Source organism: Branchiostoma belcheri, unplaced genomic scaffold, assembly GCF_001625305.1.
Source record: "Branchiostoma belcheri isolate BF01 breed outbred unplaced genomic scaffold, Haploidv18h27 scaffold33, whole genome shotgun sequence".
Classification (NCBI taxonomy): Eukaryota; Metazoa; Chordata; class Leptocardii; order Amphioxiformes; family Branchiostomatidae; genus Branchiostoma; species Branchiostoma belcheri.
Window position 1 is genome coordinate 891,264 of NW_017803943.1, and position 27,040 is coordinate 918,303.

Here is a 27,040-nt window from a genome sequence, read left to right on the forward strand (position 1 = left end):
ACTTGTATCTTCACGTAGGTCAGACCAAAGCTCATGGCCTGATTTCAGGCTATTTGTTTTCACCCCAAACTACATCATGTATAAATCAGAGTTTTCAAACCTAGGGTATATGTATAATATTATGTACAACAATGCAGCTAATTGTACTACATATATCTTCATTTGGCAGATTACATAGATTTGATAAAAACCCACATCTTACTTCAATCACAAAATGAACACGTGTGTAGAAGTTAGAAGAATTCTTTGATGCCTTTTTCAGGCACTTTCTGTCATCTCTACAGTCACAAAGGCACTAAACAACTTTTTAGAATTAAAGTGATGTCTGAATCAAAAATAGCATGAATTATTTCAGATCTACAGAAAGAAAATTTTCACATCTGTACTGATACTGACATTTTAGAATTCAATATGTATCATATCACCCAACAGATCATGCCAGGCTTTCTCGCTACTGCAGTACCATTATCAGTCAGCAGAGGTCCTCATACTGCTGGTCTCTAGGTCAACATTGCTCATGGCAAAGATTGCTTTCAGATCCTGGAAAATAAGATATACAATACAATTCAAGGAAGTTAATTACACACGAAAAAACACAAGGTCTCTCCTTTTCAATGGATGTCACCAAAGCTAAGTCCTCGCTTTTCCGAGTGAAGTGAGGAAATTTCCCACAACCTGGGATTTGAACTCAGAACCTTTAGATTCTGACTCAACCACCATAACCACATGATGCTAACTAGCCACTTGAAGAACACTTTAGAAGATGACATTTACAGTCAAAGTCAAAATATTTTCCCTGCCAGTCTTTTTCAAAATCACAGTATTGTCCCCACAAATTACAAATGTATGTCAAACCACAGTGACCATAATATTCTGCAGAGGTCATTGGTCATCACCATGGTAACGTCTGACTCACCGGCTGCTTGTATCGGAGGGTCATGTGCAGACAGTCCTGCATGATGGGATGTTCCACTAACACCTTCAGGGGGAGGGTCTGGGTCTCCCCTCCCTCCAGCTCCTCAAACATGGTCTCCAGCCTCTCCTGTAAGAAAACAAAACTTAATGAAATTAAGGCTAGGCTTTCTCTCCAACACTGGAATGAATTGGGATTTACCCCAAATTTTCGGCTGACTCCTTCAACCTCGTTCACGAAATTGACCCGTCTACTCTTGAAACGTGAGGTCGGAGACAGGTGACCGTAGTAGTGGGTCATATGTTATTGTAAATAAGAAGAACGCCAGCCAACCATTCGGGAGTAAGTCTGACTCAGCACTTTTTGGGTGTGTTGGGAGTCAAATTTGACTGAAATTTAACTCAAATTTGTTTCGATTGGATATAAAGGTAGGTGTGGCCTAAGTCTTGTCAGGCTACTTCCGAACGTCAGCTGATTCATCAATTCCCAACATACATTCTAGACTATGATTTCTGTCTATGGGCCTGGTACACATGTATCTGCAACTTTACTTCATAAAACCTAACCTTACCCTTGAGAAGGGGTTCTTGGGGTCTGCGGTGACGCTGAAGCGATGGCTGTCCCCGATGGTGCTGACGCCGTGGTACAGCACCTTCAGCAGGGCGTCCAGCGACACCACCGCGTCCGCCGCGCTGTCCGGGATCCCCGCCGCCTGCATGCCGCCGTCTACGGGCGGGCCGGCCTCCTGACGGTCAGACGCAAGGGCACTCAGAGCCTGAAAATAAACATAGTGCAAAACAACTGATTATTACTTTTTGCGTTTGCATGACGTAGTTGATAAATATATCTGATATTCTCCTAGCAGAATCCAAGAGGCTAGCTCTCTGGATTAGAAAATCTACAGTCATGAACAGCTAGAACAAGCAGATATCTGGCAGCAAAAGCAATATGAGGATTTTCTCTAGATGGCCAGTCCTAACCATAATGCTTTTGACTGCTTGGAGATCAACAGATCATGTTTGGGACTGCATCCTTCAAACAGAGACTCAATTCAGGCCAACATTACATTTTTAGTCACAAATTCACAACCCGAGTTTTTTTTCTCCCCTGCCATATACAGGTGTATACTGTATAACCCTCATTAAACTACATTTTGCATGTAATAATATAATAAACACATAATAAAATGCATTAAAAAAGCATATAATCATCATGGGAATCATACGGTGGTGAAATCAAACATTATGCTCATACATGATAAAATGTGGTAATCTATACTGGATAGAGTAAAGTCATGATAGTTGACTCACCTGAGTGAGCTGTTCTGTCATCTTGGCATCCGGCAGACCCTCTGGAGCCTTCTTGGGGAACCTGGGCATGTGTGTCCCGCACGCCACGCTCAGCGCTCGCAGAAAACCGTCCTCCGCATCCGGCACCACCGCAAAATACATCAACTGGGGAAGGGACAACTGGGTTAGGGACCAGGACAACAGACAGAGCCTGTTTGACACAGTCTTAGGCTATGTTGATTTGACTATATGGGTGACATCCACGCACACATGAGCTTTTGTCCATTTCCAAACACTAAAGTTTTGACCATTTTGACCATACTGTAAATTGTACAAAGTAGCTGCAAAATGAGCAAATATATACTGTAAATTGTAAAAAGATATTGGGAAAATGATGCTAATGACGTAGAATGCCAAAATCAATTCCAAACAAAAAGAAGAAAATGTGAAGAAATGAAAAAGAAGGATCTATTATTCGCCATGCTATACTCTGTCAATTTCTCAACCTTCATAACAATGTAGATTTCATAATGAAGAATTGTGTGTGTATTTTATATGTATGTTGTATATGGGCGAGTTATGCCTGAAATAAAGAAATAAATAAAAAGAATGGAGTGTCTATCACCACTAAAACTTGACGGATCATAACCAGCATGAGATGTTACACTCACCATGCTGACAAAGTCCAGGGTAGGGGGGCTTGTGCTGTAGTCTGCGAAGAAGTCAAAGAACGTGTCTCTCAGATTCCCGAGCCGGTCGTACGGTTTGGGCTCCGAAGGGTTCTCTGGGGAGGGGGGCCGCGACATGCCTTTGAACCACAAGTCCACCTGGGAAGGAAGGGCACAAAAACAGCCGTGTGAGACCATATCTAAAACATCGGTGTGAGATCTACCAATTGCACTCAGTCTGGTAAAAAAATCACTTTAGTTAAGTACATCAGGTTCTATAAGCCTGTTTCATGTGAATTGGGACACTATCTAGTTTGAATGATCAAGATTATTGAAATCATGAAAAGAAATTTAAAACATTTTGAAATTCTCAACAAATTTTCTTTGGATTGTAGCACTGATGCAAATAAGACCCCAGTCATAATACAAAATGATAGCTCTGGAAACATTTTAAATTTACATTTAATCAAACCTATAGACATCAAGCTGGTCCTCCTAGTATCCTTTTGTTGTTGTTGTTGAGGGAACTAAAGTTCTAGACACCCTGGTTCCTACCTGCAGGTACTGCTGCTTGGTGATGAAGTTAGAACTGCCTGCAACCGCCCTGAACCGGTCTAGCGTCTCCAGCAGCTCCGTCTGGGAGGGCGTTGGCCAGGGCTGCGCCGCGGCAAGCAGGAACTTCCGCCAGTCGATGTACTCCGAGTCCGGCGCCAACATCACAGTCATTTCATGGAGCTGGGAGGGTGGGGGGAGAAAAACTGGGTAATAGATAGTGTCATGGATCAAAAGTAACTTCACGGATTTTCACACACCCAAATTGAACAAAGAGACAATGCAGTAACTTTACATGTGTTAGGAGAAAGGAGGACACAGAGAAGGCTTGTCCACCCAGGCAGATAACTTGTACTCAACTGACTTTATTCAAAAGCATTGGAATGTGATTGGCTGTTTGAATGTTGAACAGCCGGTATGATCCATTACATATACTAGTATTAATAGATCTACAACAAATGGTAGAATGGTACGACCGGTAGAACTTCTGACAAACTTACGTATGATCACAAACTTCTGAGCGTCTGTTACACAATGTACATAATTATCCTTCCTATGATAGCAACAGAATGAAATATGATAAAAGCATGAGTAGAAAAAGCAGGTCTTTACCTGATGAAGTGTAATCCCCATCCACACATCCGGCAGCAGCTCTTCTCCATGCTGGAAGGAGAATAGACATTTTTTCAGCCACTTGAATATCAGCATTTGGCAAATATTCAATCTATACACACTAATAAGACCCATCCCTGAATTACACACAAATTGGACCAGTGCCCCTGTCCTTGGTGCTGAATGACACACCAACGAATAGACACCTGGGTAACTTACATGTATTTAATGCACTTTGATATAATTAGCTTTTTTCTATAACATTCTTGTCTCTGAGAGAAGCACTCTAGGTTACCACCGTGGCTAATAAGGGTCCAGAGACTGTTCAGACTCACCATGAGAGCTGTAAGGTCCTGAAACAGGTCCATGAAGGCCTTGTTGGAGATCAGACCAGACGGAGCTACCTTGATAAACTGTAGTGTGGACAATGTAGAGAAGATATCATTCACAATGTACATGTAACTTCCAGTATGTATACATAAAACATTTTACATGTTTTTTCATGTATATGTGTCTTCAGTTCAATCCAGTTGCCTGAGTACTGTTTTTGGCGTATCTTATTACCTGGATGGCTAACCTTCACAGACGAAAATGGAAATAAAAAAGATTAATGATGAGTTCTACTCCGTACCTGGTTGAACAGGTTCTTGAGCTGGATGATGGTGTAGACATCAGGCAGGGGCTGTTCCACTGGGTCGGGCCGCGGGGGTGGGCTGGGGGTGCGGAAAACCTTCCTCTCCTCGTCGATCTGGAAGTCCTCCTGTGACATACCCGAAGACTGCAGGGTGAGTGGAAGTGGCAGTTTCCACGTAGATTGTTAGTAAAAAACAACAGAAAAATGTTGCAACAGTTGATATGTCACAACAGTTTGATTATAATAATATTTTTAAAAAGCAATTCTAGAATATCAACTTACATTTGCATGAAAACAGTGTCTGAGAGGAAAGTCTGTATCCTCACAGCATGAAATCCTACCTTTATGAACACCTTAAAACATGCGTAAAGATATGTGCAAAGGAAGAAACAGAACGTTTACACATGCTTTAAGGTGTGCATATTATGAATGGACTGTGTGCAGTGCCTGATACACACAGTAACAGTTACAGCATATAGATACAAGTTTTCCTCCCAGCCCTTTATTTCCATCTTGACCTAGATGTTTACATTGAGAAGTCCAGAGACCAAGGAAATAGATTGGTATGGCTTTCACATATTTCAAACAAAACAACACTCACTATGCAAACATACACACTGTCAGTTTTTTCAGACAAATTTTTGTGACTGGACACATACACCAGCTAGAAGACAATACCAGGAGCTACTGTACTCCCTCTTTCATCTAGACCTCTAGCAGACCTTTTACAATGAAATGTCAGAAAACCATTTTTTTTTTTTAAATTTTTCACAAAACATCTAAACTCTAAGCACACAGCACACCATTTTTCAGACTATATCATTTAGTGCCTGCACACACCTGGTAGAGCACCAGCTCCTGCTGCACCTTCTCCCTGTGTTCGATGGCGTCCCGAACGATGTCCGTCATGTGGTCGATGGCGGCCATCTCGCGCAGGAAGCGCGCCCCGAGCCAGTCCTCCATGTCACGGTACGTGTCCTCAGACTTTGCCTTCAGACTCTGCAGCATCTGCATGGCTTTCAGCTTAATCAGCTCAAACCTAGATGAAAAAGAAATAAGGCATACACTTAATGCTAAAACCTGGCCACAACAAAAACGAAATGATTTCGTCAGGCTACATGCACTGTTTCATCTACTGGTCTGTTTTTGAAAGGCATTTTACCTGTTCTTAAGCCGTCCCTCCTCTTCATGCAGAGCTCCGAAGAACTCGACCCTCATCTTCTGTTTCACCTCCTTCATACGGAGGTCTTCTGGGCTCTCTTCTTCAACTGATAGGCAAAACAGCATATTAGGTTAACCCATTTGGCACATAGATGACAAAACTTCAACTTAACCAACTTTAATCTCAACAAATGTCTAAATGCTTATCCTACAATAGATATATTTTATACCTGCCCTTAGAACAGGTTTGAACTAGAACTGACCGGGTTCCGGCTCAGGTTCAGGTTCAGGTGCAGCCCCCTTGCCCTTCTTCCCGCTCTTCTTCTTGGTCTTGGTCTGCGCTTCCTTGGCTTTCCTCTCCTTCTCCCTCTCTCTCTCCTCCTGCGCAAGACGTTCCGCCTCCTCCTCAGCTTCTCGAGCTGCTTGCTCCGAGGAAATCTTTGAGGCAAAAAACAAACTTAGTTTATAGCACAACAATTGTACAAGTTACAAATGTACAACATGTGGCAGGGGTTTTTCTAGAAAAATTTAGCATGAGATCACCAGCGTGGTGAGGGAGCACAGTTTCTAATGATTGATAATGAAATTCCGTAATGACTTAAACATGAAACTTACCAAACCATTGACAGCATGAATTCCATGGGCATAGGCATCAAATATCAGCTGTGAGAAAAACACAAGAATGGCGTTAGATATGAAACTTACTGTAAGTAGCTTGAATGTAAATTAAAGTAAAAAAAAGGCACTTAACATATGTAATGAAATTTCAGTTTTAAAACATTCATGGTACAGGTTGGTAATAATGAATGATGAACGATAAGTAAAGTTTAACATGAATCAGTGAAAACCAGGAGCTGCCTTACCCTCTCATCAGGGTCCAGGGGAGGGGACGGACTCTCGATTTTGTCCTCCTTCTTCCCTCCTTTGCCCTTGGCTGCTTTGGCCTGGCCAGACTGAAGGTCAGCAGAGCGGGGTCTTCTGGGGACTAACGGAATCCTGGTGTAGAGAAGGATGGATTAAGACACTTACAAATGTATCTTGACATGCAAGGAACTAACCCATGGCAAGGACTCATAGACTGTGTGAGGTCTTAAACGCTTAATATCTATTTTCTGTTTATTGGCCAGTTTGTAGCCTAGTTATATACTTGCAGTCACTTATTGGGGGAAACTTATAATACAAGTACAAATAAGATGAGACAAGACGTTCTGCCAAAGTGCTCAGCACAATAAATTACAGGTTTTGCACAGGCGTAGTACGTTCTGCCGACGTGCTCTAGGAATACTGTTTCTCACTTTGGTCTGTCGTCATCCTCCCCAGCCGAGTCATCACCCTTGTCCTCCTTCCCTTTCTTCCCGCCTTTCCCAGCCTTGCTCTCAGGCGAGGCCGGCGGCTGGGTGCCCGTGTCACTGGCCACACTCTTAGCCTGGGACCCAGGCCTCTCCGTGGGCAGCAGCTGGGACAGATGGGGAAATAAAAATCATCTTCTGCTGTGTTCAATATAGACAGTTGATTATATTCCCATAAAAAGAGGTGAACATGGACAATGTGTTCAGAAAGGAGGTAGGTGCAGCAAAAATATAGTCAGCAAATTATTTGTTCACAGTAATGATAAGTTGGCAGTACAGAAGTGACCATGAAAACCATATAAAAGTACTGCCATGATTTACAGCAATCACTGAATGGTAGAACCCCCAATACCTCGACCAGCGGAATGCGGACATATTCCTCCTGTAGTTCATCAGGAATGTGCCCCTCCATGCCTCGGTAGTAATCCTTCAGCAGACGGGCGGTGTCCTGGAAACGGTCTACCTCAACCTGACAGGAGAAAATACAATAATTATTGATTATTAATACCAAATCATCTTTATGTCTCTTGTTTACATAACACAATTTTTGGTCAGAATGTTTCAGATAGTCTCAGAACTTGCTTGTGTGTAATTTACTGTGTTTGACTTGACAATCAACACATTCATCCAAAGGTTGCTCTATCTAGTCACACTGACTAAAAGAAGCAATCTCATAAAAATCTAGTAACTTCTTGACCACAATTTTGGCACCATAGCCAGTGTAGCATTCTCACAAGCAACCTTGTGTGCATCTGACAAAAGGTGCTGAAAATATAGTTGCTGTTATTCTTTACAATTATACAGTAATTTAGGAGTTTACCACATGTAATTCATATTTCCTATGTCATCATACATGATGAAAATTGTGCTGTGCTCAAAATTTTGAGGTTATGAAAAACAAAAAAAGGACAACAAATTAGGCAATTAAATCTACGACTCCTGTGCTGACCTGCATGAGAGTGATGTAATGGTTGGTGAGGGTTCCCAGGTGGTCCTCCAGCCACCCCTCATGCATGACATTGGAACGTTCCGTCTCAGCCTCCTCCTTCCTGGTGTCACAGATGTCCCACAGACGTTCCTTCAGGTCCTGTCAACATCATACAATCATGGGTTACTTCTACTACAGCTGTTATTCACAGAACACTTTGGAAAGAATCCCTGTCTCTTTTCATTATAAGGATGGTACTGTAATTTGCTTTATGTTCATGGTAGCAAAATTTGAGGTCTGAAAAAATTGAGGTGCTCCAGGTTTGCACATTGCAGGTCATAAACCTGAGAAAAAGTGGTAGACACTACTGACAGTTTTCAAAATCTAGCCAGTTGCTTGAGTAACAACTTATCTCATTACCTGGATGTCTAACACTACCTGTGCACGAGAGATTATGTAAATATTGTACAATGAATGCAGTGGAAAATGAAATACATTTTGTTAGCCAGTGTCCTCACTATGAGACCGAAAGAAACAGATTATTTCAGACAGTTACAACAATCTCTCCATCATTTCGTCATTTAGAAGATCACCAAAAGACTACATTTCTACTAAGATCACAAAACCCACTAATTATGCAGAATGTGGGACTATTCATTATCCACTGCCTTCAAAGAAGAAGTCGAACCCCTTAATAGCTAGCGTAGTAGTAGAAGTAGTCTGAGGTTTTTTCCAGACAGATTGTTACCTGTCTCCTGTTACTGTATACTTGACTGTACAAGCAATTAGCTAACACATCATGGATCAATAAGGCAAGGTTTGCCTAAAAGCTACACTGACAGAAAGTATTGGATACTACTTGAAACATCTGACAGTTTTCAAAATCTATCTAGTTGCTTGAGTATGTGACTGTATGAAATGAATTTCAAAGTGTTCCTTACGTCGACTCTCTGGTGCAGTTCTGCCCTGGTGTCCTCATCCTCTCTCATGTCTTCAGGAATGTTGTTGTAGTCCTCCTGCCAGTGGGACAGAAACTCCTGCTTCCCATCAGGACGCTTCAGGTACTTCTTATAGTCCTCTCTGAGAACAGGCAAGGAATCATTAAATATAGCTAAGACTATACTTGTCATAAAGTAAGACATTCAAGTCACTATCAGACCTATCAGTCAATCCAGAACTTTCAAAGACAGAAGTCAGGGTCCTTAGTAAACATAGGTGAACATCATTCAGACCTAGTAGTATGGTTCGTATCCTTGGTTGCACACAGTTGCAACACAATCCTTGACTGAAGAACTTGTTTTACCATAAGACAAGAAGCCTACACCTTCATGTAATAGCACGCAGTAAAACAAGCTACTACTAATTTCTGTTATGTCAACTATATGCTGCCACCTACGAATCCATTACACTTTACATGGTTAACAAGTGGTGTTCAGCACCAAGGACAGCACCAACTTACACTAACAAAGACTTCCCCATTGTAACATCAATTCTAGTATTCATGAACTGAGATATTCCTGAAGAAGAAGATATGCAGTCGTACCTGACAGCATACAGGTAGCGGATGATGCTCTCCCGTTCCTCCCGCAGCTTGTGGAAGATGACTTTACTGGCTCCCACATACGTGCCTTCCACTGTCTCCCAGTGAGGGGACAGGATTTGAGCCACCTCCTGTAGGTTTAAAAAAAGTTAGAGTTCAGAATTGCCCTGAAGGAGGTGACAGATGGTCACCAAAACATTGGCTGAATAAAATGTACTTGAGAGTCATTTTATTCAAAGTAAATTACAGAATAAGAGCATTCTAATGAAAGCTCATCTGTGTTGGAAGAACCACAGTTATAGAGTCAAGCTTTATTTGTTCCAATACAAAAAGAAAACATCTTGAATGTGTTGTGTCATAAGATAATTCTTACATCAGTGATGGGTTCGTTGACATACTCCCACTCCTCTGACCCAGGCTGGGGAGGGGGAGGGCCTGTGGGCTCCTCATCTGGCTCTGGTTCTGGCTCAGGGACAGGTGTCTTCCTGTTGGGAGACAAAAATGACAAAAAATTGATATTTTTCTCTTCTTTATTCTCTCTTTACTTTAGTTGATTTCAAGATATTATCATGAATGTTCATCTGTGTTGGTAATTACATGTTTTAAGTTAAAACTTAAGATCACAACACAATAAAGTTCTCTCACATATAGATTTCGACCAGTGCTCTGGTCTTCCTCAGTAGACTGACCCAGTGTCGGAGGTTTGTGATTTCAAGATGTTCAAAAGAAGTTACAAACGCTTTGGTGGACTTGATAGTTACAAGAAAGTTTTACTTACTTGCCCTTCTTTCCAGATCCTCCCCGTTTTGCTGAGCCACTCCGGGACCGATCGCGTGACTTACTCTCGCGAGCCTCCAGCTTGTCCTTTTTCTTACTGGGTGACCCTGAGCGGTCCCTGGCCGAACCCTTGGGCGACTTTCGACCCTTTGGTGAAGCTAAAAAGAGTGGAATAGGATATACTTAATGTTTGTAACCATAACTTCAATACTGACAAGAGGTATTGGTCATTTGAGCTTTCAATGCAAGTACTGTTCCTAAAGAACAATGGTGACAAATTTAAAAAAAAGACAAGAACATACTATTAGTAAACTGATTAGCATTTTATATATTAATATAAGGTAAAAAAAACAACACTTTTGTAAGGGCCCTATCAAATAAGTATGAAAAATAGCATAATTTATATCTTAAACTTTTTTTACAACTTGTGTGGAGAAGAAGTGAAATATGATGATAGTAAAAGAATGATCCAAATACTCAGACCTCAGATCTCCATGAAAATTTATAAGTTTATAAGGAGTAACGTTGAAAATCTCAAAAAGCTATATTTGCTATCAGTGTGGCGCACTTTTGAATTGGCTGATGCAATCTTCCTCTATATTGCGCAAGAGCAACAACAGTCGAGATCATGTAATGGCTAACACCTGTGAAAGCAGCAAGCGCACGCCGACCAGATCTAGAAATAATAAATGACCTTGTTTTTCATGGACGTAGTTCATTTAGTGAAAATGCCATGTAAACCTTGAGAATAAAACATACTGAACAGATATAGAAATGATTAATGACTGTCACAGTAATTTTTCACAGAGCTAATTTTTTTGTAACAGTGCCATGTAGTGAAAGTATACAATGTCTCTCTTGGCTTGGCTTCATTTCTGAAGATTTCATGGGCCATTCCCTCTCCTACTGCACGCCTGCAATGTAACCTTGAGGATAAAAACAAGTTCTGAACTGAGCAATGTTCGTACCTGATCGAGATCTTGCGTCCTTCTTGGATGATGAAGGTCGTGCGGAGCCTGCCCTTGACCCCTGTTTGGAGGGTGGCTGTGACGGTCCGTCCTTCATCTCCGGTGGAACCTCCAGCGGCGGGATGTCTGCCGGCTTGTCCTCCACAATCTCAGGCGGTTTGTCCTTGTTCTGGAGCTGAGAGTTCGATAATTTTATGATGATCGGTAAAATAAATATTTCAGGTCAGTTTAAAGCCCTGCAGCTATTTCATAAAGGTTCTGTGACAATTGCACAATTGCAAATCAAATCAAACCTTACTAAAACAAAATGGCAGACATGTAGATGACATTGTACATCATTGAATTCTGACTTTCCCACATTACACTTTGATTGATACTGATGTCAATCATTAAATAACATTAAAAAGGCATGAACATTACAATTAAAATTTAACTTGATAATATTTAATAGAATTATGTACATAAGACCATTACGATTAGAATTCATAAGAAAATGTAAAGGATTTTTTTTCTCACGTACCTTGTCCAGTGTGTGTTGCAGAACCCTTTCCACTTCGTTCACCACCTCTGCCTGGTCCATGTCTGCATCCACTCGAGACAAGATGCCCATCTTAGTAAACAGCTTCTCCAGTTTGGACCAGGCATCGTGGAAACCTGTGATCCTAGTGGGGGACAAAAGAAGAAACATTTGATCAGGGCTGTTAGCCAACTCAATTTTTTTTTTCTTTCAGCCCAGGTTCATGATTGGACCTGAGGGGAGAGTGCTCGCAATCTAGAGGGGGGTAGTTTCTGGGTGCAAATTCAGGATTTTCAAGCCTTTAAAAACACAATTCCCCACATTTTGAGAGGCATATCATGGGGTTGAGAGTGGTTGTTGGTGTTCCTTTGGATGTTTTTAGACTGTTTTCTCAAGATTTTTGTCAATTTTGTGCGTCAAGATTGACAAATCGACAAACGCTACTACTAGGGTGACATGCTTACCTGTGCTGCACCTGTTCCTGGTCGTGTGCAGCGTCCTCTACTGGGATCACCTTCTCTGTCTTCCCCAGCCCTGTCTGGCTCCCCTCGGGAGGGGGGTTAAACTCCTGCTGGTACTGCTGATCTGCCTGGGGGGCATCTGTGGGAAATAGGGAAGGTTTAACCTCACAAATGTCAAGTTGGAACAATAGGAGAGAGTTAAACTCCTGCTAGTACTGCTGGTCAGCCTGGGGGGCATCTGTGGGGAATAGGGAAGGTTTAACCTCACAAATGTCAAGTTGGAACAATGGGAGGGGGGTAATCTCCTGCTGGTTAGCCTGGGGGGCATCTGCGGAGAGTAGGGAAGATTTAACCTCACAAATGTCAAGTTGCCTGCAGACCATCTGTGAAAAATGGGCTAGATCTAACTGCACAAATGTCAAGTTACTAATTTTAATTACAAGAATTATGAATGGTAATTTATAAGCATTATCATTAAAGCCAATCTTATAGCATCAATTCCTACCTCTAGGTTGAAACTACTGACACTTGCCTGGATGACACTGCTATTTAAGATATTACTAATTCAAAGATATATTTTCCCTACATATATATCATACATTCATAAGATATGACCCAACTTAAGTCACTCACATGATCTGCCTGCAGCCCTCTTTAACGCCACATCATCAGGGATGTCAAACAGGATGACCACATCAATGCCAGGTGGAGGGGTGGGGGGCTCCTTGCCGGGGTTGGGGTCCAGTGCAAGTGAAGACTTCTTGGAGATCTGGGGCAAAGAAAATTTACATTGTGACTCTGAGGGAATTAAAGTACATGTGTTTGGGCAAAACAGAATTCAACAAAACTGTTCTTTATATCATCTTTTGCATTAAATTTGTTTCATACAATATGCAGCTCCAATATGTATGTAGCTAGCACGCAAACAAGCTTTAAAGTCTGAAACAAGTTTGAACTGCAAATTCCAACACAAAAATTGGTTCAGACTGAGTTCAAACCTGTTTCAGAATTATTTCTACCAAGATACAGTACTGTCAACTTAAGTTTCACTTTATACTCTTTTCTTTCTATACTATGTTCAATAGTCGTTGCCATACATTGTGTCATGTACATGTAAACGTTCTCCTATTAGTGGAGTAAGTTCTTACCTTCCGGTTAGTGGCTGACACTTTGCTACCTGAAGCAGCCGGTTCAGACCCAGTCAGAGCCTTTTCCAACAGTTTAGCCTGCTGCAGGGTCAGAGGGAAACCATCCAGCACCCAGCCTGTTCCTTCTGGCAGCCGTCTGGGGCAGGAATGAGGTTTAATATTAGGTTCAAACAGTTGTAATTATATTACATTACAATATATGTACATGTAGTAAGGAATCTAGGAAGATCGTGTCTTATGTATATACACAACACTATAGACAGAATGATATAACAATTAAGCAATAAGCTACATGTATGCTAGATGTAAGTCAGTTATCTTTGGATCCCACTAACAAGACACATGGCCCTGTCCTTGGTGCTGAATGCCAAAGCAATATGATGTATCCCAATGGTATCCGAAAGTATGGCAGTACAGACTGTTTCTGACTCAATTTCAATTCTTGAAACATCACTATACATGCAACTTACTGCTGAAAAATTTTACTAATATTGTACTCTTTTTTGTCCTACCTGATTGCGTCAATGACAATGTCCACCAGAACCTGGTCGTCCACAGACTTGCCCTTCCTCAGAGACTTGATAGCCTTGGAACCAAGCTTGGCTCTGTTGGTGGGCTGGAGGGTCAGAAAAAAACACACAACAGGAATGACTGGATGTAATTGTGTGCTGAACCATGTATTAAGCTTCAGAATTGACATTCATTATGGGATTCTGATAATGATAATCATGCCATCTTTTGGCACAGTCATACGCCTGAGTGTACATCTATATATGACAGATTGGGCAAAATTTTGTCTGTCATGAGTAGCTAAATTCCGTCAAATGATGAAAAGATGGATGCTGGCTAGAAAACTAATTTAATACCAACAACATGTGTTAAGAATTGGTCTGCTAGTATAATCATGTGTCTGTCTGTCTATTTGTTTGTTTGTACACATACCTCGGGATGGGAAGTGTCGCTCTTCCTTGCACTGGACTTCCTGACGCTGCTCCTGGGACTGAGACCACCAGACTCCCCCAGGGGAGTGGCACTGCCAGACAAGGGAGGCTGGGCGCCGTCTGACTTGTCTGTTAGTGACAGTCAAAGGAGACACAAAAACATATTATGTATTGAACTAGAAAGGTAACATTTGCAAAGCAAATGCATGATGTTTCCCTTCACAGGGTCTAGCCTAACAAACTACAGTAACTACTCTGTTTAATATATGTATGATGACCAGCCCTTCCAACACAGGGTGTCTGCTATGAGTTACCATGGTCATTGACCTTTTTTGGTTTACAGAAGAGGAAGAACAAACAGAGCAAAAACAATGTGTTTTCCTTCTGTGAAGGTAAACATAATTATCACAAAAACACAATCATGTACAGGAAAGGCCAGAAAACTATGTTTGAACAACAGGATCTAGAAAAAGTCATGTTCATTTTCAGTTTTACGACAGAAATGATAATTGTAACTACACTACACCAGAAACCATTCATACCGGGTAGCATTTCTATGAAATTAAGTCAATGCTTGAGCAACATATGAAAATGAAAACTGCTAAACAAAAGATAAAGGAAAGGATGGTATCTGTACCCTGGTCTTCTCCATCTTGCCTGGCAGATGCTGCCTTCTCTGTGGCCTCTGGTGTGGCTGGTTCTACGACTGTTGTTACACTGGGCTGAGGTGTTATTCCTGCACAAAACATAAGGAACAAATTTGTAACTGTACAATAATGTCACATACATTATCCAACTAGTAGTTACTAAAGGCTATTTATGGGCATAAGGTATGTACTGTGTGCTCTTCATAAAAGCACAGTACTAGTAGCCAGACATGTCATAAATGTATGAAGCTTAGCATTGTTGAAAAATCGTAATTAATGTTAAGAATTTTCAATTGCAAAATGAGCTGAATTTTCCTGAGCAGATTGGTGGTGTCTAATTGCATATTTGATATAAAATCACATGTGTATGGTCTTAGTTAGATTACCTGGTACTGATGACTCCTGTGTGGGGGCCTCTCCCTCAGGCTTGTCAGACAGTTGGGTGGCTGGTGTGATTTCTGTTGCTGCCTGCACTTCTTCAAAAACCTCATCTGACTGCAGATACAAGAAACAGCAATTAATCTAAAATGTAATGTATATACCGGGTACCACACCTCGCATTACACAACACAACAGGCCTCCTGTCTTTTACTGTGGGACAAGTACAAGACATGTAACCTAGAAACTATGAAAATTTGAACTCTACAACAGTTTATATTATAGAAACTATGCTATTTATAGCTAAGAGAAAACACACAAACACACAAATAAAGTGTAAAATCTTACAAAGCACAGGCAGCCCTTATTTGCTGCCTTATGTGCAACAAGGAATGAAAACAGAAGAAGAAAAAGAATAATCCCATAAACTCTTCTATAAACTACAAATGAAAAAGTACCATTGAAGGAGTGACCTCCTCAAGTACCTCTCCATTCTTAAAGGCCTCCACTGCCTCATTCACCAGCTGGTCTGGAGACAGGACAGCCAAACGGTGACCTACAAGACAAGTACAAGATAGAGTATAGATGTAGATTACAGATCAGTGTATTACCATACTGACTGCTCTACATGTATATCAAGGGTTCTTCTTGACAAAGCTGGCTGTTGTTAATTGTTAGTGGGTACATTGTATATTCAAGACAATATGCATTGAGGTATTTAAATTCTCGTATACATACATCAAAAATATGTGTCACTAATTATAGAATTAATATACATGTATGGCAAGATCAGAGACTTGGCTTCGGGTTTTGAAAAATATCAACGCTTATTATGAAGTACACAGTGGCATATCAATTAGGTTCACACAAACCTTGAAATGCTCCTTGTTAGTGCATGGAGATAAAATCAAACAGTGTAAATATGAAGCATGGAAAGGGTAAAAACAAGCAAATCACCAAATACGTCAAGACATGTACAAGCTTTTCCTGTACTTACTGTAAATTACGATTTTTTGCAGTACTTTTATCGACAGTTTTTGTAGACAATAGGTCTCTACATCAAAATTCTACTTGCTTATGACCAAAAATAAGCACTGGTTCAAGTGAGTTAGATAATCACTGACAAGATATACAATATACATGGAAGATTTTCAGCACCAAGGACAGGGCATACCATACTGTTGTGCAAAACCCATGCTTTTCAAAGGACTGTTTCTTGTTTTTATCAATTGACAAGACATAGAGCCCTGGAGCTTCTACCAAAGACAGTAGTTATGTACGTAGTATATGTGGATGGTTTTCAGCACCAAGGACAGGGTGTACTGTTGTGCAAGACCCATGCTTTTCAAAGGCCTGTGTCATATTTTATCAATATACAAGACATAGAGCCCTGGATCTTTTATCCAAACAGTAGTTATGTATGTATGTGTATGTGGATAGTTTTCAGCACCAAGGACAGGGTATACTATTATGCAATCTCTGGTCTTACTTGGATGATATGTCAGCTATACAGACAAACTCTGTGCATTTTATCATTCATTTATTATCAAAGGTAACATTTGTATCTACCAGGAGTATTTCTGGATACATAGTCCTTAGTATACTCACTTTCTGCAAGAATCCTGAGAGCAGAAGACTTTCCGCCGAATAGTTTTCCCACGGCACACGCTCGCACAGGGAAGGGTGGGAACTCTGGGGGAGGGGGAGGGGGCTGGGAACAAAGAGAACACAGGTCAACATCCACTTCACAATGGAATAATCATTTAGGGATTATCTCGAATTAGCTTTCTAAGACATTCAAGCCATTGCTACCATAACCAATGACTTTATTGTAAAGTCTCACAACTTTGTGATTTTCAGGAAATTCACTAGTCTAGAAGAATCTGGAAACCAAGTGAAAAATAAGCAATGCGGATTGCTATGGTTTATGAAAAAACTACCAATTCTGAATTATAGCAAGCTGCACTATTAAAAATCTGAAAACATTGCCTGGAACTTCACTTGATGTATGCATTTAAGTAAAGAGTTTTCTTTGAAAAACTTTTCAAGTATGAATATAAAGTTCAACAGTTGAAGATGCAATTGAAGAAACATGAGTCCCACCTTTGGAGGAGAAACAATGTTGAAGATCCTCTGCACAATGTGTCCAACCACGTTGTTGTTCTTTTCGTTGTTGATCTCAGAACCCTCGGGCGGTTCCCACTCCCCAATCATATCCTACAGGAGCAAGCAGCAAGTTTCAAAAGGACAGAACTTTTGTAGGAAAATCTTAATTTCTTTATTTTTTGTGTCAGCAACACTTTCAATGTGCAATATGTAAGAAGCATTGTACTTTAGCTAATTACATGCAACAAGATATCAGCTCTGTAAAGTCAAGCAAACACTTTTTAAGACAATTTTGAAACAAGTAAAAAAATAGCACATCTGCAAATGGTTTCTATGCTATTTTTACAGTACTGAATATACTGTACTTTTTAGTGTGGAATCACATATCAACATAACAGTGGTAAAATGGAATGACAAGTCTTGCTGGGTCAGTCTATTGAAGAGGCTTTAGGAGAGAACAATTTCTTGTGTTGGATCAAAAGTTTTAACTTTAAACAGCCATAAAAATTTATTATCAACTTGAAATGACAGCTTTCATACACATGTCCTGAAGATCAAACTAGTTTCTTGTTGAGAAAGATGTTCAGGATCATGGCCCAGTACCTTGTACTCCTTGAAGTCTCCATCATTCAGAAGTTTCTGCTTCTCCATTTCAATAATCTGCTCCGGGGTGGGCTCACTGCCTTCTGCTGTGTCCTGCGTACAACAGTAAATATAAAATCATTACCTGTCTTTCTTTAGACCATTTTACAAGTTTTACAAGAGTAGTGTTTCTTTTATAATCAATATGTATCATTAAAAGCATACTCAAGAGCAGAAGAAATTGTTATGGTTCTGTAGATATGAGTCAGTAGTCAGAGAGAGATGCACATTCAAGTACTTTAAACACCTGAAGAAACCATGCAACACCTATTAGTTTTCCCTCTCTTCCATAACCATAACCCAGCACTCAAGCTGACATGAGGAATTTACCCATACCGGAACATCCTCTATGACGGACTGGAGCAGATAGGTGCAGATATCGTGAATCGGGAAAAAGAGGAATTGATAACAGTTAGGGAACTGTCCTTACATGTTCTGGCCAATGCTTTATTGATGCTTTAGATACAGGAATTTTGGCAAACGTAATTTAAAAACTGTTTAAAATTGCATAACATGCAGGGCCAAAATACCACCTGCATATACAGGTAAGTACAGAATTCAAATGATTTCTTGATCCATGTTTCATCAAACCTATTTTTCATGCAGAGCAGTGTAGGCAAAATTTATCAAGTGCAATGCAAAAAAAGTATTTCGAGCCCTGAGTATGTCATGTAACACTGTTGAATCCATGTTCAGATATTCTTACCTTTTCCTCATAGAGTGGATGCCCCTCTATAAACAGCTGGGTCCACTCCCGGAATAGCTTCGGTGGCACAAGCCTACATGAAATACAACAATGTCATCAGTAAATAAGGTGCAAATTTACACTGGGATTCAAGTTAGAGCAACCTGGCATACAGATATGTGATTTGTTTTGTTATAATTCCTGGTATATATGAAACAATAGCACCAATTATACATGTAGACAGCAGTTAAACATGCTGTCACTGATATATCCAACAAGTATCCCTTTACATGTAGCCTTTTATAACTTTTTATGTTCCCACAACAAAAATTAGGAGTAAATTCTTTACCAAAATATATCCTTGGCACAATAAGTTTTAAAATTGGACATATCAGAATCAAACTCACTTTTCTGTTAGCTCCCTGTACTCCCCAAACTTGGTGGCATAGTCCACAATCTGCAGGGTGACCTCCATACACATGTCGTAGTGCCGGCGGTATCGCTGTTCGGCGCGCTCCGCCGCAATCCTGTCATGGAGCTCCTGTTCTGCCTTGGTCTGCTCAATGTACTCTAACTTTGCCAGCTGGGCAAGTTCCTACACCAAGAAAATTACAAAATATAAGCTTCATTCAAAAGTCAAAACAAATCACCTTGTTGACAAGTTATGACATAAAAAAAAACACTTAGACCTTCCAACCAAACTATCATCTACTTCCCAAACTGATGTCACTTTCCAAAATGATATCAGAAAGTCCTTAAAATAACTCAAGTCCTACCTGTTATAACATTTAACTGCCATTCTATAGTTACAATAATTTGCACAACAGTATATCCTGTCCTTGGTGCTGAAAACCTGGTAAATGAATAACTAGATGTCTTTGATGCAAGATTCACAGCTCTTTACCTTGCTTTTATCCATCAGTTTATGTTACAGTTACATACTTAATGGTCACCACACACACTTTTTCATTTTCAACCAAAGTTGCATCACATACCAGTATTTCAAAGATATTCATATATTTTGTGAGTGCTGGACATAACATGAAGATATTTCAAGTGGCAAAGAGAATATATATGCCTGCATAACATACATTTGTAAGAGATAAAAAGTAAAACAAACCCATGAGTGTGCCTTGGAAATCACCACATGTACAGTGTAATGTAAATCTATGTCAAGCAGCAAGTGACATGTCTTATTTGGGACCTTACCCGTTGGTGTTCAAGTAACCACTGATGGAGGGAGGGCAGTGAAGAGGAAAAGGCATCATAAGTTACTCTAGAGAGTCCACAGTTAGTACATGTTGTTAATAGAAATCCTTTTATTTATGAGTAGTATAAGTCTTCATCTTGCTCTTCTTCAATAAAAATTATCCTGGAGTACATGTCTGTATCCAGTGCCTTGTCATCTGTTAACCTTTAGCACACTGCAGTGCTAAGTAGCCATTTGGCCTATTAATGATTACAGGGTTAGGCATAGGCAGCAGGAAGGAGGTTAAACTGTACCTTCTCCTTGTTGAGGGCATCTTCAAAGTCTTTCACTCTCCTTGCATCGTACTGCTTCTCAAGGAATATTCTAAGGAGAGGAGAGGAAAAAGAAGAGATATTATTAGTATATCTTTATATCCACAAGAATGTATCTACAGCTGTTTCTATTTTTGATGTAAGAATATTTTCTGCACTATGATAAAAGAAATGTATAAAGTTAAGACTTGCTTAGTTCAAATTCTTCCCACACCGTTCAGAGTACAGGATGCATAGGTGGTGCAAATCTCCATTTCTATAGCCCCACAGTTACAATGTAAGCAAACACATATAGCAAGGTGCTAGCCCATTGCTAGTGTACTACCATATTCCATAATGAGACTCCTCCTAGGCTATAGGTACTAAATTAATAAGTACAGAAAGCAGAAACTTCTGCGAAGGTAAACATGATAAAAGTGTGCCCACCTGTTCTTGCGAATGATGTCCTTTTCGTGCCTGGCCTGCAGCAGCTGGACAGCGATCCTTCTCTCCTGCTGAGACTGACGCATCAGTCGGTTCACCAGCATCTCCTCACGGTGGGCTTCCTACAACATCACAACAGAAACTTTGTCACACACAGGGCTTCGTTCTGATCTTAATCTTTCAATTATACTAATTTATAGTGCAAGCTCTGTAGCATTAGCATGAGAATCTCTGATGTCTGTCACAGAGGTTGATCCTAGATAAACTACAAACAAACAATTGAAAAAGACCTACAAATAGTAAATCTGAACTGGAAGGACGTAGAGAGGATGACTGTTGACCAAACTAATGCTGTTATGCTCTTACTGACTGAGGTTGAAGGAAAATCTTCACTGTTCCCATGAATTTATGCATATGAAACCTTTACCTCCTGTGCGTCGTGTGCCTTCAACTGGTCTACCAAGACTTTCCTGCGCCTTTTCTCTCGCTCCTCTCGTGCCTTAGAGTCTTCCTCCAGACGGCGCTTGATTTTCCCAATATAATCATCATTTGCGCCAGGCTGGAAGGGAAAAACATTACAAAAAAGCATGTCATTGACTAACCCACACTCTTGTGTATGATAGTTGAAGTGGCATTATAGTCACTCAAGACAAGTTCAGAAAGCTGTAACCTATTTCATAATCCAATAGGAGGATGACAAGTTGTAGTACCTGAATGAGGTCCACAGGGGGTGGTTTGTACTCCAAATCCTCGGTAGTGACACTGAAGGCCAGGTCACTGCTGCCGTCGTCCATCCCAGACGTAGCAATCTGCTGAGACTTCAGCTTGTTCTCAAAATCCTTGATCATTACCCTGGTGTCCTGTGGGTAAAGAGTTTTGTTGGTTAGAATTTAACAGAGTAACTGTTAACTGTACAGCAATATTCTTACTTAAAATGGCCAAATACGCTCTACGAAAAAGGGCATGCGGCCCCCATTATGGACCCTTCACTAGGAGTTTGAGGACATGTACATTTTCCTGGAGGAATCAGGTTCAAAAAACAAGAAGTCTACAATGGAAGTCTACTATGAAAGTCACTATGGGAACACAAAAACAGAAGGACGAATCAACCACAATGAATGTTGTTGAAATGAAAATCGTTCATCGCTCACCTCTGCTTCCTTCATCCTCCTTGCATCTTTCCTCTGCTTGATGGCCCTCAGAGTCTTACTGGGGGGAGGTTTGGGAATCTCCACTGTGGCAGCCCTGCAAGGAGGAAGGAAGGAAGGAATTAGCAGATGAATGAATGAACATCTGAAGAGATATAAATAGAGATGAATGAAGAATTAAATGGAAGGAAGGAAGGATCCAAATCAAGTCAAAGTCAAAAATGGATGGATGGATGAACGGACGGACGGATCAATATCAAACAAATTTCAGTTTTTAGAGACACACATATGACATTTTTTAAAGCAGTGGTTTGTGTCCAGCACAGCTACATGTAGTCCATACCTGAGCTTGGCCAGGAGCTCTGTCTGTTTCTGCCGCGCCATCCTGGCCTTCTCCACGGCTTTCTGACTCTCCTCCGACTGCAGGCGGCGATACCTCTCCTCCTCCTCCATCTTCTCCCGGAACATGGTCTGCTCGTGCTTCGTCCACTTGTCGTCAAACTTGGCCTGAAGCTTTCCCAGGTTCTGGTCCGTCTGACGGGGAGTCAGGATCTTCAATCTCTGCATGAAAAAAAAATGAAGCAAGACAATATAATTATTATGTGTGTATCAATAAAAATGATTCATAGACCTATAAGCAATAGACTGATCCTGACTGTTCATCACAATTAGCTGTTCAATCAATGATAGCAGGGCAATTAGTGGTTTGACCGATAAGAACATGGCGATTAGTGGTTTGACCAATGATAGCGTGGTAATTAGTGGTTTGACTAATGAGATTGTGGTTGCATGTCTTTCAAGTATTTGCAGTTTTAGCAAAATACAAGGTCTATATTAGCTCAGCATTTATGTCCCCAATTGGCAAGGACAGACCTGAATCTAATATATGTTAAACAAGTTAGTGAGGTAAACTAACTAGATAACTCGAAGTCAAACAGTCATTACTAACCTCCTTGTATATTTCACTCTCTATCCCCTCCAGCTTGACGGGTGCGGCAGGCCTCATGGTTTCCATGGCAACCCCAGTCAGGTTGGCTTTCTGCTTCCTTCCCAGGCCGATGAACAGCTGGTAAAGCAGCCTGTGAAAATGTGTTTTTGTGAGACAACTGCATAGAATATGGGGATTTTATTCTTAAACAACCTGTACTGTATCTCACCAGTATGTTTCTATAGATACCTTCCTCAGAGCTTCTGACTGGAGTTCTGCTTCTCACCGCTATATGTAGCCAATGTAGCTGGGCACTTTTGCAGCGAGAACAATCTCAAACATGTATACAATCACTATTATCCCAGTCAGAAGCTCTGAGGAAGCTGATTCTAACGGATGCAGGTGAGATATACATTACAGGTTGTGTATGAAGAAAATCCCTACATCCTAAATGATGAAATTATTTTTGGGGTTTTTAAGGGTTAGTCACATGACCGAAAACATATTGTTGGATTTTCTTTCCTAGGCATAACGTAAAGTTGTCCCAACCCTTACCTTGTGGCGACACCATACTGCTCAGTCATGATGGAGTGAGCGATGTTTGTGTCGAAATCCACCTCCAGCAGCCGCAGTGTCGGCTCCAGCCGCGTGAAGTTGTTGAGTTTAGACTCAGCTGTCCTGTAGGGATAAAGAAATCAACAACTAATGAATTTCCTGTAATATTTAGCGAAGCTGCAAACATTTTTTCTTTCAGAATGTAGCATTTTAATTCATATAATTAACTTTATTGTGCACACAACAATTGTACAAGGTACAAAGTATGGCAACTGTAACATGTGGTAATGTTTAAGCAGCTTACTTAACATAAAGAATAACACGCATGCGTAGCGTCAGACGACAAGAAGAGACGAGCCAGACAGAAGGTCTGAGTTGGTGACTAGAGAATAAACCAAGCCGATTCAAGTATTCCAGCTTGGAGTCACGTTATTGGATTACTACCAAGAGGTAGGGGCACGACAACAGAGTCTAAGAGAGAAGACAAAAGTCGTCGCAGCAACTACCAGGTACATAACACTAACAGTACTACAGTTCCATAAGACTGCTCTACCTTACTCTATAATACAAGAGGCAGTAGTATGGGGCAACAGTGTAATGAAAAATTTGGATAAGAATTTTTTACAATCAATCGTGGATTTTTCCTTACATCTAGGCATTATTTAAAATCAGGATCATCAAAACCTAATACAAGAAAGAACACCTGTTAATCTGAATTTCTGTTCAGCAATTTTCTGAAAAGATAATATGAATGTTCACAAACCTGTTTTGTGAGAACTTGTCAAAGTCATTCTGCAGCTGGTATCTGGCCAGCAGCTCTCCAATGAGGAAGCCATTGGAAAAATCCTTGGCAAAAGTCTTGTTATCTGTAATATGAATGGTGGATACAGGGTATTACTTTAATCTATACTTTATTAGGCACATCTTGATATAAAACTAAAAGTCTAACATGTTGCATTACAACAATAACAAATCCTATTCATCATCTACTGTTATTTGCCATTTCTTCTGCATATTTTGTTTACTATACATATACAATACTATAGGTATTTGAACGTATTCTGCTTTCAACTGACATTTTCTTACACATCTTGTCTAATTGTTAAGTATCAAATAGCGCTTGGCGTTCATAATATAATTTGTTAAGTCATTTAAAATAAAATCAAAACCTGCAGGTGCAAGGTCCTTAGGGGACCACCATTCTAAAGCATGTTTCTTCCTTTTGAGCAATTCCTTTTGACCGCGTTGTTTCCCTGATGTTTCTTCATCAACTTGAGCTAGTGAAAATTGGGGAGTTGTCTAGATGATGAACAAAAGTGTAACTTGGAGAATCTAGTGTGAAGTAGTGACCCACGCTTTGGATTTGGCAATGCTCAAAAAAAAGAATAAGAACTCATACTGACTTAACCCCGAGACTTACTCGCCTCCCAGATTGTTGGGAAGGTTTTGACATTGCCTGTTGTTTATTTCATAACACTTTAGAGCTTCCATTGCGACGTCGTTCAGTCGAACGTTACCCACACGACTACCGCCCCCCCTCCCCCACTAAACGACGACATGGTTACGCTCTCTTCAACACAATCTTACTCCATTTTACACACTTACCGACAGGCTTTGACAGCTTCACCTCGTCGTTCAACCATCTACACAATATCTCCGTCATTTTGGAACCTCTAGAGTTTTCTTGTTCGGACTAAAATCCCGTCAAAATCTACCAAAATCAAGGAGCCGTCCCCATCATTGGCGACGTAAACAATAAAAACCAAGATGGCGTTGTTGCTAGGGAACGGCCGTGAAAAGAGCCTTGCTACGATTGGTCAGTTTCAAAGACGACGTTGTTACAGCTGATTTGATTGGTGGAAAGTTCCGCGGTTAAACTAAAACGCACTGAATATACAGGTGTTTTTAGGCTCCTTCTTATCTGTGATAACTATTTGGAGAAAAAGATGCTTGATTTTAATCAAAATTTGAATACTGGATATGACAAGTTTCAAATTGACAGTACAATGTAGTTTGTACCAGCCAGAGCAAATAAAAGAAAGCAGAAATGAAAGCTTTTATTTTTAGAACCATCCTCAATTTCTTGGGCCTGATCCAGAACTTCTACTAGTATCCAGTCTAGCAGTAATGTCGTTTTAACCATCGATTGATTAATATGCATTGAATAAGAATGTCATGACAATATTATGTAACGTTGTCAAATTGAATTTGCATTATGTTGAACCTCAAGATCACATCACACTGATATACATTCAATACAGTCTGTCTTCTTACAGAGTGTGCATAAAATAATCAAAATAATTAGTCTTCAAGTGATCTCTTTTTTATAGTTTATTTAAAACCACAGATATGATACATGACATAAAATACATTGTATGTATACAACCATGTATATAAAACACTAACTATAGAATAACAGTATACCCATACATGAAGACAATATCTACAATGAACTACCTTGATAAACTGGAAAAAAATTACCAATACAAAAACATGCTTTTGTACAGTGTTGGAGTTAAAATAAAGTACTGCTAATGGAGGTGAAAATTGTAATTGTAAACAGCTGTACATGCTTTCATACATAGTATATCTTTTACTCTGCATATTGCATAGGATTATGACCAAATCATGGTCTTCTTTGAGTAGTTGTGTCATTTATTTACATAAGGAATGTAAAAACTTAATTTAACAAATATACAAACTTGATTACAGTATTTAAAAAAATGACTATGTACCTACAATGTACAATCTAAGAGGTGGTACTACTTAGTAATACATATTGTCCTTCTTTCATCATGTCAAGATAAAATCTTCTCTTCCTCCCCAATTTTAATATTTGGTGTCCCTAAACAACATCAAATCCAACGTCCAAATCTGGCACACGCAAGATGTGTTCAAATTATTCTATGGAACAATTGGAAGCCTGTGTGATAACTGTTGGATCCCAGTGTGATGCCGCTGGTCATCACACGGGCCGGAACACCCATATGGAATGTTATTGCTGTCCAGGTATGACATTAAGTGGAAGTTTGAATTTGATACACACCGACACAGCAGGCGTGTAGAGCCAGATACATGTCTGTCTTCCAGCCATATGTTACATTTTAATCTTTCAGTTACACATTTTGAACAAGAAGGCTAATAAGAGCCAGGGACATAAATCCGTGCAACTTAAGATTTAGATAAAAAAAAGGGCAGATATCATCAACATGTGACAGAAAGTCAGTCACTCTGTATGTCTGCCCAACTCATCAGACTATCTCTTGAAACTTCTCAGAAATGAGAGTCCATTGACATTGTACACCACACGTTGGAAAAACAAAAGCCGCCCTGAAACCTGCTTGTTGCAAGAAATGAAGTGGGACATTGTTTATTGATTTTTTTTCAAGGTACGGACAGAATGATGCTGGCACTCTCCTTACAATAATACTATGTATCTAATTCTGTCCTCTTCTATATACAAATCTACGATCTTACCTTGATACCTTGATACCGTCTACAGTCGAGTAAGGCTTCTTCCCGCCTGTTGTGGACTGGTCTTAGACGCCT

General features: G+C 40.2%; 1 protein-coding gene across 1 annotated transcript; it reads right to left on the bottom strand.

Moving 5' to 3' along the window:
• Positions 1 to 2: 2 nt before the first annotated feature.
• LOC109475251 (sperm flagellar protein 2-like) lies at positions 3 to 25,275 on the bottom strand. The gene is made up of 47 exons (XM_019775852.1): positions 25,097 to 25,275; positions 24,255 to 24,357; positions 23,492 to 23,614; positions 22,958 to 23,087; positions 22,352 to 22,569; positions 22,012 to 22,105; positions 21,571 to 21,720; positions 21,288 to 21,419; positions 20,864 to 20,982; positions 20,420 to 20,489; positions 19,324 to 19,511; positions 18,938 to 19,010; positions 18,568 to 18,588; positions 18,193 to 18,285; positions 17,587 to 17,700; positions 17,092 to 17,194; positions 15,942 to 16,039; positions 15,492 to 15,600; positions 15,096 to 15,194; positions 14,460 to 14,587; positions 14,030 to 14,133; positions 13,518 to 13,653; positions 13,003 to 13,138; positions 12,373 to 12,508; positions 11,912 to 12,053; positions 11,392 to 11,566; positions 10,425 to 10,581; positions 10,020 to 10,131; positions 9,650 to 9,777; positions 9,048 to 9,186; positions 8,128 to 8,265; positions 7,531 to 7,647; positions 7,125 to 7,285; positions 6,693 to 6,825; positions 6,445 to 6,492; positions 6,093 to 6,267; positions 5,831 to 5,936; positions 5,509 to 5,707; positions 4,666 to 4,812; positions 4,370 to 4,447; positions 4,035 to 4,085; positions 3,426 to 3,605; positions 2,874 to 3,029; positions 2,224 to 2,367; positions 1,485 to 1,688; positions 917 to 1,042; positions 3 to 540 (listed from the first exon to the last, which is right to left on the bottom strand). Exons 1-47 carry the CDS (start codon positions 25,152 to 25,154, stop codon positions 469 to 471), a joined length of 5,823 nt encoding a protein of 1,940 aa, XP_019631411.1. The 5' UTR covers positions 25,155 to 25,275; the 3' UTR covers positions 3 to 468.
• Positions 25,276 to 27,040: the final 1,765 nt, after the last annotated feature.